Source organism: Monodon monoceros, unplaced genomic scaffold (assembly GCF_005190385.1).
Source record: "Monodon monoceros isolate NGI ecotype Baffin Bay Population unplaced genomic scaffold, NGI_Narwhal_1 Super_Scaffold_11, whole genome shotgun sequence".
NCBI classification, from domain to species: Eukaryota; Metazoa; Chordata; class Mammalia; order Artiodactyla; family Monodontidae; genus Monodon; species Monodon monoceros.
In genome coordinates this window covers 139,485,032-139,498,171 of record NW_021703767.1, presented here as the reverse complement: position 1 = coordinate 139,498,171, position 13,140 = coordinate 139,485,032, and the positions used below count along the sequence as shown (strand labels likewise).

The window sequence follows — 13,140 nt, the reverse complement described above, 5'->3', positions numbered from 1 at the left end:
TCTTGGGCAAAAAGACTGCTCACACCTGCTCCCTCTCTTTAGGCCTCAATTTTCTCTCCTATAAAATGAAGAGGTTCTAACTAGGACAAATTCCAGGACCTCTTATCGTTAGAACATATGATTTCCTTCTAATATGGACTCTGTGATGTGTTTATATGCATTTAAAGTACATATGGCCCAGAATTAAATAAGAGAAATCTCAAAGATCTGATATAGGAGACCACCCTTCGTAGATTTCACACAAAAATATAAATAAAACAGGCACTTGAAAACAAAATGGGTAAGTCCAGGTTAAAGACAGCAAACTGAGAACACACACATTCACCTCCCACTCCTTCAGGACCCCATGGTAATGGGGGGGGGGAGCAGGTGGAGATACAGAAAATGCAAAAAGGAATAAACAGCAAAGAGAAGGGGGTGGTCACCAAAGGAGGAGAAATTTCAGTGTATTTCTGGAAGACAAAGCAGATGGGTGTAGATCAAACAGGTTGAGATGGTCAAGAGGGGACTGCGGAGTACTTAAAGATTAAAAAAGACCTACTATTCGGGGAGCGGGGAGAAAGTCAGAAATCCCAGAAGAGATTACATTTTCTGCCTAAGAAAATCGTAGATCGAACAGGAAGGAAATTCAAACGTAAAATAATTTTAATCATGTAACAGATATTAAGGGATAAAACAGAAAGATTTGACCTATTTCACCTAAATGCTATGACTCACTGGGGAGCCCTGAGATCATAACATTGGACTTAGAGGAAATCTAATCCTAACACCGTGTTTGGTGTGGCACTAAATATTTAGGTAAACATACAGACAGTTTATTGGCCTTTTACTTACAGATAAAGCACAGAAGACAGGTTGTAGTTGCACTACACAATGAAAACGTTACTAACCTTGAAGATGTGAAATTGGGTGTAGCTAATAGAAACCAACAAAAAGTGGATGGGGGGCTGCGAGTAGATGGAAAGAAGAACAAAGGTACTAATATCCCCATTTTACAAACTAGGGAACCAAGGAATACTGTTGAAATGTGAGGGAATAAGAAATAGTGGCTTAACTATATTATTTAGTTTAGAAAGACAACCAATACTCTTTCTTTTAAATATAACTATCATTAATCGGGAGGAGGGAAAAAAAAAAGAAAGCAGGTGAACAAGCTACATCCTCAAATTTCATAGCAAGGAGACAAAAGATATTATTTAAGTTAACAATTCAACAAGCAGGTATATGCGTAAGATTTAGGGTTGTGCAGAAAACCCGTAGCAGGACAAACCAGAGGCAGCTAAAGGAATGCAACTGGGACAGGGAGAGTGTTTCAGCAGAAAACTGTTGCTTTGCATTAAAAATGTCTCTGTGCTGTTTAATCTGTTGCCAGAAACATGAATAACTTTCATAAAATTTTTCTATTTAAGTACAGTTGATTTACAATATTGTTAGTTTCAAGTGTACAGTAAAGTGATTCTGATATATACATATATATATATACGCACATACCTATATGTATGTGTGTATACACATATATATACTTTCATGTTTATTTTTTATTCTTTATTTTATTTATTTATTTATTATTTTTTTTTTTTTGCGGTATGCGGGCCTCTCACTGTTGTGGCCTCTCCCGCTGCGGAGCACAGGCTCCGGACGCGCAGGCTCAGCGGCCATGGCTCACGGGCCCAGCCGCTCCGCGGCATGTGGGATCTTCCCGGACCGGGGCATGAACCCGTGTCCCCTGCCTCGGCAGGTGGACTCTCAACCACTGCACCACCAGGGAAGCCCTATACTTTCGTTTTTAAAATAAGAGGACCAAAAGAACAGGCATTCAAAAGAGTATGCATGCTTAAACTGTCAAAGAAAACTATTTTTAACATAAAAGAACTTCTTTGGGATCTTCAAATAACTCATCCTGCTTTATACTTATACTGTCCCTTTTGGTTTAAAAAATTGATGTCATAATTTTGTCACATAATTCTATAATGGAACTTGAAACCCCTCCAGATATCTATAATTCTAAATCTAATTATTCAATACAAAAGGCAATTTATAAACTTGCAATTGATAAACCTGACAATTCTGAGCAGTGAGTCAATATACTATAATATATTTGGAGCCACTGCTACCAAAGAATGGCTGTATTTCTCCTGACAGAAAAGATTATACGAAGAATTGCTATTTAAACGGTTGCAAGATGTCCTGCTGTTTTCAATAACAGCAATTCAATTCTATCTCAAAAGTTGTAATCATGGTATGTATTAAGTTTCTCAGTCTTGACACGCGGGGTAAGGAAGGCAGCTATTTCAGGCACTGTCCCTTAGGGTGATGAAAAATGAAAAAGTATCAATAATTCACACTTACCGTGTACCTTTTACATGATGATCTTAGGCTATTAAAAGTGAATTAAATAAATCTCACAGAATTTTCTAAGTATTACCGTTTTATCAGTCCCCATTTAGGAAACTAAGGTTAGTAACTGTACGCTGGTATGGTGAAAAGACAAGCAATTATCTTGCTAAGTCAAATAAACAAAAAGACCTTTCCTCTCTCTTATCAGAACTTTTAAGACAAAATCCTTTCTTGAGACATAAATCAACTAGACAATCGCCTAACTCGAATTTCTGTCCAGCAGTGCCACTTCCTTAGTCGTTATGATACAGAAGTCAGTGACTGCACATGGCTACGGAGTCAAGTCAGAAGCAAAATGCAGACTAAATTTCAGTTTGTAAGACTTCACCCAATACCTTAAATGTTCCAGGAATGGTAAGAGTATTGCACGTGACTGTCATCTGCTAAAAAGAAAGGGGACTGGAGGACGGGGGCCACAATCATGATTCATTCAGCCTTGACTGAAGAAAACAGCACCAAAACGACAAAAATGGAGGCAATATGAAACATTCATTTTAACACCAACTTATTGGACTTATGGTTCAGAAAAATGAAGCGGTGTATAGGTACTGACATGTTTAAAACACAAACATATTCTAGGCTAAAGAAAATTCAGTAACTTACTCAGGGCCAAGCAGGACATGAATATATGACATGGGGATTCGCAAAGGTGTTTGCTTAACAGTTATTATTTTAAAAAACCTTCATCCACTTAGATGACTTTCTATATTCCCCTACCATCTGCATTCCTCAAAACCTTCCAAAATGAACTCATTCTCAAGAAGAAAACATCATGCAACTAATTACTAAAATTTTTTAAATCTCAAAGTAGTCTCTGAATTAACCCAGAAAACACAGAGCCATTGCGAGTAATAAACCTAGAGTTTAATTCTGAATGGTGATACATACCACGCACCTGTGAATCCAAAAGACCACTGACTTTTAAGACACCCTAAATTAATGACTGTGCGCATCAACTGTAAGATGCACCCTGATTTCAGGAACATTAAAAAGTTTTTAAATGCACATCCAGAATCAAGAAAATACAATAATTATGAAAGATTATCTATAAAGAGTATTACTTCATTCTTATGTGGAAAACAAACTTAGATGAGCCCATATAACAAAAGTTCACATTGGAATACATGAACACTGAAATCAACCTTTCAACCTAACAAAAATTTAGAGTCTAAAGCTAAGTATCATCCCTAGGACAGTATTATATTGTATCCAGTAAAATCACAATGTCCACTCTGAACAAAGGTAGTATGCAATAAATGTGATTTAAAATTCACATTTACAGGGACTTCCCAGGTGGCGCAGTGGTTAAGACTCGGAGCTCCCAATGCAGGGGGCCTGGGTTCCATCCCTGGTCAGGGAACTAGATCCCACATGCATACCGCGACTAAGAGTTCGCATGCCACAACTAAGGAACCCGTGAGCCACAACCAAGGAGCCCACCTGCCGAAACTAAGACTCAGTGCAACCAAATAATAGATAAATATTTTTAAAAATTCACATTGACAGTACAGTCAATTCAATGAAGAGCTCAAAATAGATGTTTTATTGAATTGACTAGTCCATTTAATGAAATCATCAAAATTTGTTACTTCAGGCATAGTCCAACTACAAATAAGACAAATATATATATACAAAACCAATATAATTAGAAGTATAGCAAATATACCAAGAGTGATACAGACGTTTTCGAGAGAACAGACCGTGATAAGAGCATGCCAATTTTTTAAGAAACAAATTCAAGCCAAAGAGGAGCAAAAATGCATCAAAGAAGTGACTAAAATCTCCCTCTTAGCTCTGAAGAAGACAGAAATTAATTTTTACCATAGTTTAAATAAAATTCCCAGGAATTCCCTGGCAGTCCAGTGGTTAGGATTCTGCACTTTCACTGCTGAGGCCCAGGTTCTATCGCTGGTCAGGGAACTAAGATCCCACAAGCTGTGGAGCACAGCCAAATAAGTAAATAAATAAATTTCCCATTTAATATTTTCTGTATCCAACATTACTTTTCTGTAATACCTGAAAACTGAAATTTTTTTTCAAGAAAACATGTTTCTACACCTAATTATTAATTCTACAATTATAGCACATTTTACGCAATTGAACATCTATGTGCAAAGTACTTTTCTTGAGTTACTATAAAAATCTGAGTTTTTCTAGTTTAACAAACAGCATTAAGTCCTCAGAGTTTAACATATACCTCATTTTCCTAAAGTTTATCAAATGGACTTGGAGAAATATCACAGTAGACTTTAACTGGCTGTGAGGACGGGACCCTTATTATCCCCATTTTACAGAAGATAAAGCTGAGGTTTAGAAATGTTAAATTATGCATCTAATATCACAGAGAGACTAAATGCCAGAACCTAGAATCAAACCCGGATCCAGATGATTAATTCTGGCTCACAAAAGGGCACTATTTGGAAAAGACGTCTCATCTGAATAAAAATCATTTATCAATAACAACAAGTCAGAATTTTATTTTGAAACTGCCTCTAACTTGGATCTTCTGAACACATTAGTACTGGGACTCTAATCTCCACAGAAGATCCAACTCTTACAACAAACTCAAGATCTAAGGCAGCCAGTAAAAAACTATCGTGACCCTATTACGTTAGGCACTGTGGTGAATTAAAGATGTTAAGTCCCTGCACTCATGAGTCCCAATGTTTTCCTCAGTTGTTAGAACTTAAGCAGAGACGGTGGGGGGAACAAAATTAACTTCACTATCAGCTAAATTGGGGAAAAGGAAAAGGGAAGAATTAAGTTTTTTGTGTTGGGTTTTTGGGGGGTTTTTTTACTTAAAAAATTAGCAGTGAAGCAGCATTTTTATATTTAAAACAAATAGTAAATGACTAAGTCACTTCAGACACTGTCCCGAAAACCACCCAGAGACCGTCTAGAGGAAGGTCATCAATCACAGTTTGAAAACCACAGATTCACAAGAATATATCTGTCAATGGAGGGATTTTTTTCAGCCAGGAAGCAACTCAAAAGACCCTTCTTACTCTCAGCAGTGCAGTAATACCAACTGCTATTATGAGCCAATCAGACACTGACTGATTAGAGTTTCTCCATTTACATGGGCCAGAATCTGTACTTGAGAACCTCCTACCCACCCACACCCACCTCCTTTCCTTCATCTAAATGCCCTATTTTCTCCATCCCCACCTTCCTTATCCGCTCTAACTCCACCCCCACTTCTCCGCAGCAGGGCATTTTGTGTTGCCACCAGGTCCACCAGCTGAGGCCTCCTGGATTTGTGGTGTGACAGCAGAAACAAACTGAACCCTTTCCCCATGCTGGCATATTCGCGTATAGAGGCTCGAAGGTTTAAAGTTCTAGGCTTACCTGACTGTCACACAGGTCTTTCAACAGAGGTCAGGGATCAGCAGCACACGTCTGGAAAAGGGAAACTGAGTACCCTAGTCCCTTGGAGCAGGCGGCTCACCGCGCACCATCACTCCAACACCTCTCCCTAGAAAGTCACGTCCTGCCAGGGGCCTGAGAAGGTTCTTCCCAATCCTGTGGACTGACTAGGCCAGAGCAACAAGGTCCACTAGCCCACATGGTTTATAATCTTTGGGATGGGTTCCCCCTAATTCATACTACCGAGTAAAGTAATAAAGCTACCATTCAACATTCAGACATTCCACTATGCCTAAAATTTAGACTGCTTTTCTTTACACTTCCTATTTGATATAAAAAAGGTATTAAAACAAGAACAGTACATCACAGGACCAGGCGAGATGCTACTAAATTCAATTCACCTTTAAATTATTTACCAAGAGATATCCTGTAACGTAACAATATTAGAGCAGATCTGTCTGCTGAGCCCAATGACATGCCAATCATCACAAGCGATTGATGTGGCAATAGGGAATCCCTCAAATATCTTCCTTCCAGACCCAGCTATCCTCCGGAGAAAAAGAAAATCTGCATCAAGACTGAACCACTGCCTAATATGATGAAACCAAGATGCATTTGTGACTAAACTCCTGCATTTCTCACTTTACTAACAGGGAGTAGCAGGAAATACAGTACCACCCAATAACTATTTCAATGGCCTCCCACTCTTTATTCTCTGCTACTCAACAGAATAAAATATTAATGGTCAAGGAACCATAAATCAAATCATCACACTTTTACATGCATTTTCCTATACATACTCACCTAACAATACATAAACACACACACACGCACACACATGCACACGCACGCACACACACACACACACGCTATGGATATGTACTTTATAAATCTGCCATGCTGTTTAACTGACTTTAAATACCAAAAAGTTCATATTGCATACAGTTAAAACCATGAAAAAGAAGTAATCTTGAAGAAGAAAGAAAAGTCCATGAACTTCATGGTCCACATACCAGAAAAATGACTAAATGCAAGAGAAAGAACTTAAGATGATAAATTGATACTAAAACCAAAGAGGTTACAATAATTGAGGTACCTTTTAGCACTAGTTGACAATTTAGCAGCTGTTTTGCTGGATATTTTCCCCTCCTTTTTCTTGGGCTGAACTTGCTCTCTTTCTGGCTCTTGCTGGACACTTTCACGTTGGTCTCCATCAGAACTTCCTCCACTAGTGCTTGGACTGTCATCAACTCTTTGTGCCTCAGTGGACATTTTAGATCCTGGATTAGAGAGTTAAAAATCATTTATTCAGTTGTGGGAGGACTGCAGTAAGGTACCTCAAGAAGAGAGAGACAGTGAATCTTAGACGAACCAAGGAAAGCTCACTATAAAATGAATGACTTGGTCACTTTACAAAACAGCTTTGGGAGTTGCCAAAACTTTTCTTTCATCCATTCAAAGTGTACTGAGGAGGGAAATGAAAACATACAAAATATATACACAGAATGCTCACAGCAACATTATTCATAGAACCAAAAAGAGGAAACAACTCAAATGTCCACTAACTGACGAACAGATAAACAAAGTGTGGTACATCCAAACGATGGACTATTACTCAGCCACATAAAGGAATGAAGTACATGCTACAACATGGATGAACTTTGAAAACATTATGCTAAGTGAAAGAAGCCAGTCACAAAGGACCACAAACTGCATGATTCCATTTATACGAAACGTCCAGAATAGGTAAATCCACAAAGACAGAAAAGTCAATAAGCGACTGCCAGGGGCTGGGAGTGAGGGAAGAATGGGAAAGGGCTGCTAATAGGTGCAAAGTTTCCCTTTGGGGTGATGAAATGTTCTTAAATTAGATAATGGTGATGTTGTAAAACTCTAAATATTCTAAAAACCACTGAGTTACACATTTTCAAAGAGTGAATTTTACAGTATGTGAATTACACGGCAATAAATCTGTTAACCAAAAAAACCTGAGGGCCTACTGCCCACCAGGCACTGTGCTAGGCCCTTTGGTCCCACAAGCATGAGAAATCTGATCCAGTGGGTAAGCCAACTTGCTAAGGGCTGTAACAGAGGTTAGTAAAAACAGCCGCAAGAACAGAGGAATGGGGCACACTTTCGCACCAATATCACATGAATACATCCTCCGGGCTGGGCTAAGGTTAAAATCCTCTAAACCAGTCAATTGTTTGAAGTAACCTTTGTGATAACAGAAGAACACAGAGGCCTCCATGACTCTAGATAAAAACTGAGCCGTATCACAGTGCCAGCGCTGATCCAACAATATACCAAGCAACCACGTTTCACAGGAGATGAAGGCTTTATGGAAACAATGAAGGGTTCTTCCCCGCCCCCCGCCCCAGTCTGGATGAAATATCCCTCAAGGCTTTCAAATTCCCTGTGCCCTGAGTTCATGCTCCACAAGCAACTCTGATTACTAACTCAATTTCCTCAATACCTTGGTACACAGGTACTGTAAGTTGTTATAACCTAGATAACACATAAAAAGTGCCAGTCCTCTTCACAACTGTCATTCTATCATAATCAATTTCTGAGTTTGAGCACCATGAATACATCCCTTGTGACCCAGCTAGGTTAGAGTTTACTGACAAGTCCAAAACCAAACTGACAAAACCCACACCCAGACTCTCAACGATGTTACTGTCACCTCATAACCACTTGAGATGGTGCAGCTACCTTCTGAGGTACCTCTTCCTTAAAAAACAAAACTACCTTTAAGAAGTGACATTAGGGGCTTCCCTGGTGGCGCAGTGGTTGAGAATCTGCCTGCCAATGCAGCGGACATGGGTTCGAGCCCTGGTCTGGGAAGATCCCACATGCCGCGGAGCAACTAAGCCCATGCGCCACAACTACTGAGCCTGCGCTGTAGAGCCCGTGAGCCACAACTACTGAGCCTGCGCATCTGGAGCTTGTGCTCCGCAACAAGAGAGGCCACGACAGTGAGAGGCCCGCGCACCGCAATGAAGAGTGGCCCCCGCTCGCCGCAACTAGAGAAAGCCCTCACACAGAAATGAAGACCCAACACAGCCAAATTAATTAATTAATTAATTAATTTTAAAAAAAAAGAAGTGACATTAACAACACAAAATATACCTTTAAGAATCACAGATAAATGGGACAAATTCCTTTTGAAAAAGATACTATGTTACTCTCAATCAAATCAGGACTTGAAATAAAACTGTATTTGATAGATCGAGAATAAGAATCAATACGTAAAAGAGAGACACCTCAAATAAAGCACTGTTTTTTATTACTATAATCGGTCCAAATGTATAGCTAGCTGACAATGATTAAAACTCATCATCACCAAAGATTTAACTTGTAGCTTGCTCTAAATCAAAGTGATTTCCTAATACAGACCTTTAAGTGGTTGAAATTTGTATGGTAACACAAACCAAAAAGCACTGCAAGAGAACGGAGGAATCAGGAAGTACAGGGGGTGAAGAGTCAACAGAAATTCCTGAACGTCTTCAATAAGACAACACGCAAACACAGCACCACCACCCTCTCACCCTCAACGGCCCCCTCCTCCATGCAGCTCTGAAACACACAGGGAACCCTGACTGCTTTTCTCTCTACCCTGTAAATGGAGAGCATGAGTCTCCACAGCCGTGACATCTTTTATGAGCACTAAAGTCACTTAATAGAATCCTGAAACACACAGGGAACCCTGACTGCTTTTCTCTCTACCCTGTAAATGGAGAGCATGAGTCTCCACTGCCGTGACATCTTTTATGAGCACTAAAGTCACTTAATAGAATCCTGAAATTTTATATCAGTATGTTTCACATCTAGCTCTAACAGTCCTAACGTATTTCTTGCTTTTTTTTCCTTTCATTGCTATTTCACTTAAATTCTCACCCTTGGATTTAACACTGATTTCTTTTTTCAGCTTACTTCTTTCAGTAAAAAAAATATATCAGAAGTTTAAAACCTTACAAGTATGTATATAAGAGCATGTTAGATAGAGCAGATGTGCATGCGAGTAAGAAAGAGAATAATTCTCAGAGAAAGGCCCTCAGACACAGCAAAATTCTGCTGGCAATATTTTGAGATATGTGAAATGAGTGAGAAATTATTTTATACGTCTTAAACCAGAAGCAATCCATTATATGACAAACATATGGAAACCTAAGTAAAATTCTTTTTTACTGAACCTCCAGCTTCAGTTTAATAAACTATGCCTAGAAATTCAGTTGTATATTACATTAGTTATAAAGCTACACGTTCATCTTAATAATTTTATTTATGTGTAACTACATAATATCTAGTAATGCCACAAGTATATATAATTACTTAAAAGACTACTCAATGATATCATCTGAGCCATAATCTGAAACCCAAATTTCAGAAACTGCTCCAGAATATCAGAAGACTAAAATTAGTCTCACTAGAGAACTATTAAAATATCCAAATAGATGTATAATTTCTACAGTTTCACAATAAGGAAAAAAGATTATTTCCACTTTGGACCTAAGATACCTTATTTTGTCCAAATCTTAACCTACAGATGATAAATTTGCTCAAGGCCACGAATAACCACTATAGAAACTTGTGGAAACAAAGTTTTCATATCTTTTTCAAATATCAAGAGTAAGGGGAAATTCTGTAGCTGCTGGTTTTTGAATGCCTGCTTATGCAAAAAGTATGGGGAAAAACTAAGTGACAACTAATCTTTATGAAGAAAAAACTGTCTATAAGCATTTTAATTAGTTACAAGACTGGTGTTTTGTCTCTCTAAAGTACAAATGAATGAAACTTCCTGAATTAAAACTCTCTAAATGTTATCTTCTAAATCAGCGCTTTAAAATCATCTATTAACATTAATTCCTAAATAGCTAATTTGATCCAATTATCTAGAGTGAAGATGAACTTGAATCCCGCCATTATACACGTAGAGCTACTCTTCCATGATAGTTTCAAAGATATTAAGATACTTAAATTTTTGCTTTGTACTCAAAGTAAAACTTGGCTTCTAAACATAAAATAGTAGAGTAGAACTTTCCTCAAATACGGGTTATATTAAGAGTTTAGATATCGTTCTTTCTTCAACACACAAATTACCTAAACCTGTATTAGCAATGTACTCCATATTGTAAATTACAGTCTTGGAAATTAGCAACATCCAAAATGAAACTCACATGTTCCATAAAAGTGAAATGATTTGGTTATAAATATTACTGATAACGTAAAAACAACCATAGTCACTCCATAAATCCGGATTACTGTCCAGATAAGCCTTTATAAGTGTACCTCACGGTATAAAACTGCAAAAGCAAATGTTCCTTTGAGCTTTTACAACAGGAAAACGCGTAATTCTGTCATCTGATTTCTTGCTATTTGTCTTCCCACTCACGTTTCCAAACTTTTCTAAAATGTAAAATAATTTATATTATATGCAGAATATCTAGCAATAGCCAGCTTTGCACTTACCTGCAGAGATATTTATGCACGAAATAATCGCGGAACACCCAAGTTTTGAGGAAAAGGTGCTATGTCCTGGAGGGGACCACCTTTCTATAATGGGCTATGACATTATATGAAAACCCTCCGTCATTGGCATCAGCCCACATACAAAACTCTAAACAGCCAAGGAGCATCCAAACTGAGTAAACACAAATATTTAGATTCCCAAGGTCCAGACTGAATTACCACCTATTCAGAAACATACATTTTTAGGAATCAGGGATTTTAAAGCAACAACAACAACAACAACAAACTAAGAAGAACTTAATATCTTTCTGAAAGGCAAGATACTCTTAAGGTAAACCCTAGCATTTCCTTTTGTACTCTTAAATAGAAATATTTGAGTAGACGCTCAAGAATACACAAGGCAAAACGATGAATCTTGAAGACATGCAAATAGGTCTAACAGCCACCGAGCACAGGATGAGGTCTTTCTAAAGCGGCCTTAATTTCCTTAAGGGAAGATGGATTGGACATTTCTGGTCGGTCGTGGGAAAAAAAACACAAGAAGCTACGCTTTATCTTCATTAGAAATGGTAAAGGGCAAAAGGATCAAAACACTAAGAGAGAAGAGAGAGGGAGGGGGGAGAAGAAGGGGAGGGCGGGGGGAGAATCCAGTTTCGAACCAGGCCAGTGGGAGCTGCAGAGAAGAGGTTGGAGAAAAATGGGCTTGGGCTCCAAACTGTGACAAGCGGTGGGCTTCACAAAAGACCAGGACAACACACACTCCACACCAGGGCAAACACAAACACACCCCACCGGGTCTCCAGGCGGGCCCCGGGGGGGCCAGACCCTGCACTCGCCCGGAGAGACACCATGTGCTGCAATTATGCAATTAGTGAAAATAGCAGAAGACCGAGCCGGGCACTTTCCACCGTGACATTTATCCTGTACTTTTGCAAAGACTTAGTTCCAGGATGCGGCTGGAGAGGGATGGGGAACCGAGAACGGAAGGGGGTAGAGGATGGGCAGCGAGGGAAGAGGCAGGAGGAGGGGTGGATGGGGAGGAGGGGGAGGGGTGGAAAGGGCGAGAAACCGGGGCAGGAGGCTCGCGGGAGGGGGCGCGGGGACGGGGGCACGCGGGGCGCGGGGAGGGAACCGGGTCGCGAGCGGCGCCGAGGGGAGCGGGGGGGTCGGGGCGGGGGCCCAACGGGTACCTGAGGGAGGGGCGTCCGCGCAGGTCGCGGGCTCGAGCCCCAGCCCGGGGAGAGGAGTCAGCGGAGACGCGGGGGAAAGGGGCGCGGAGGAGGCCCCGGTGACGGGATGTCCCCTCGGACCGTCCGGTCACCGAACCCGGACCCGCGCACCGCGCACCGGACCGCCCGGCCACGCCTGTCCCCGCCGCGCCCGCGCCCGCCCGGACTCACCCCCGGCGCCGCCGCCGCCGCCCCGGCCGTTCCAGCTCCGGCTCCCGAGGCTGCTGCCCGCGGCTGTCGCTGTGGCCGCCCCTGAGTCCTGGAAAGTGGAGCCACCGCCTCCGTGAGCCGCCGCCGCCCGGCCGTCCGCGCGCGCGCCCGCGACTGCGCGTGCCCGCGTGCCCGCCCGGGAGAGACCGCGAGAGCGCGAGTCCCACGTCGGCCCGCCGCACCGCGCGCCTCCCTGCCCCTCCCCGCTCCGCCCCTCCTCCGCGGGCGCGCGGCCGCGAGGGGGCGGCGGCGGGCGCGCGCACGGCGGGGCCCCGCGGCCGGGCGAGAAGGCTGGAAGGCGGCGCGGAAAAGTGAAGTGACAGCCGGGTGCCGGGAGCGGGCAGCGGCGGGAGTGGGCGAGGGGCGTCCCATGGAGAAGGAGCGGCCGGGACCGGGAGCGGGGTGGGTGGGGGGAAACAGAGGCTGCCGGGCGGGCCGGAGGGAGGGGACGCGGGGACCTTGACGG

General features: G+C 41.6%; 1 protein-coding gene across 2 annotated transcripts in view; it reads right to left on the bottom strand.

The window, feature by feature from the left end:
• Nucleotides 1-12,789, bottom strand: part of UBE2E2 (ubiquitin conjugating enzyme E2 E2) — a 351,668-nt gene extending 338,879 nt beyond the window's left edge. For both annotated transcript variants that reach the window (XM_029214507.1, XM_029214508.1), the window contains exons 1-2: nucleotides 12,636-12,789; nucleotides 6,860-7,043 (exon numbers count right to left, since the gene is read on the bottom strand). In XM_029214507.1, the coding sequence (XP_029070340.1) occupies nucleotides 6,860-7,035 (176 nt within the window). In that variant the 5' untranslated portion in view covers nucleotides 7,036-7,043; nucleotides 12,636-12,789. The remainder of the gene's footprint in view (nucleotides 1-6,859; nucleotides 7,044-12,635) is intronic.
• Nucleotides 12,790-13,140: the final 351 nt, after the last annotated feature.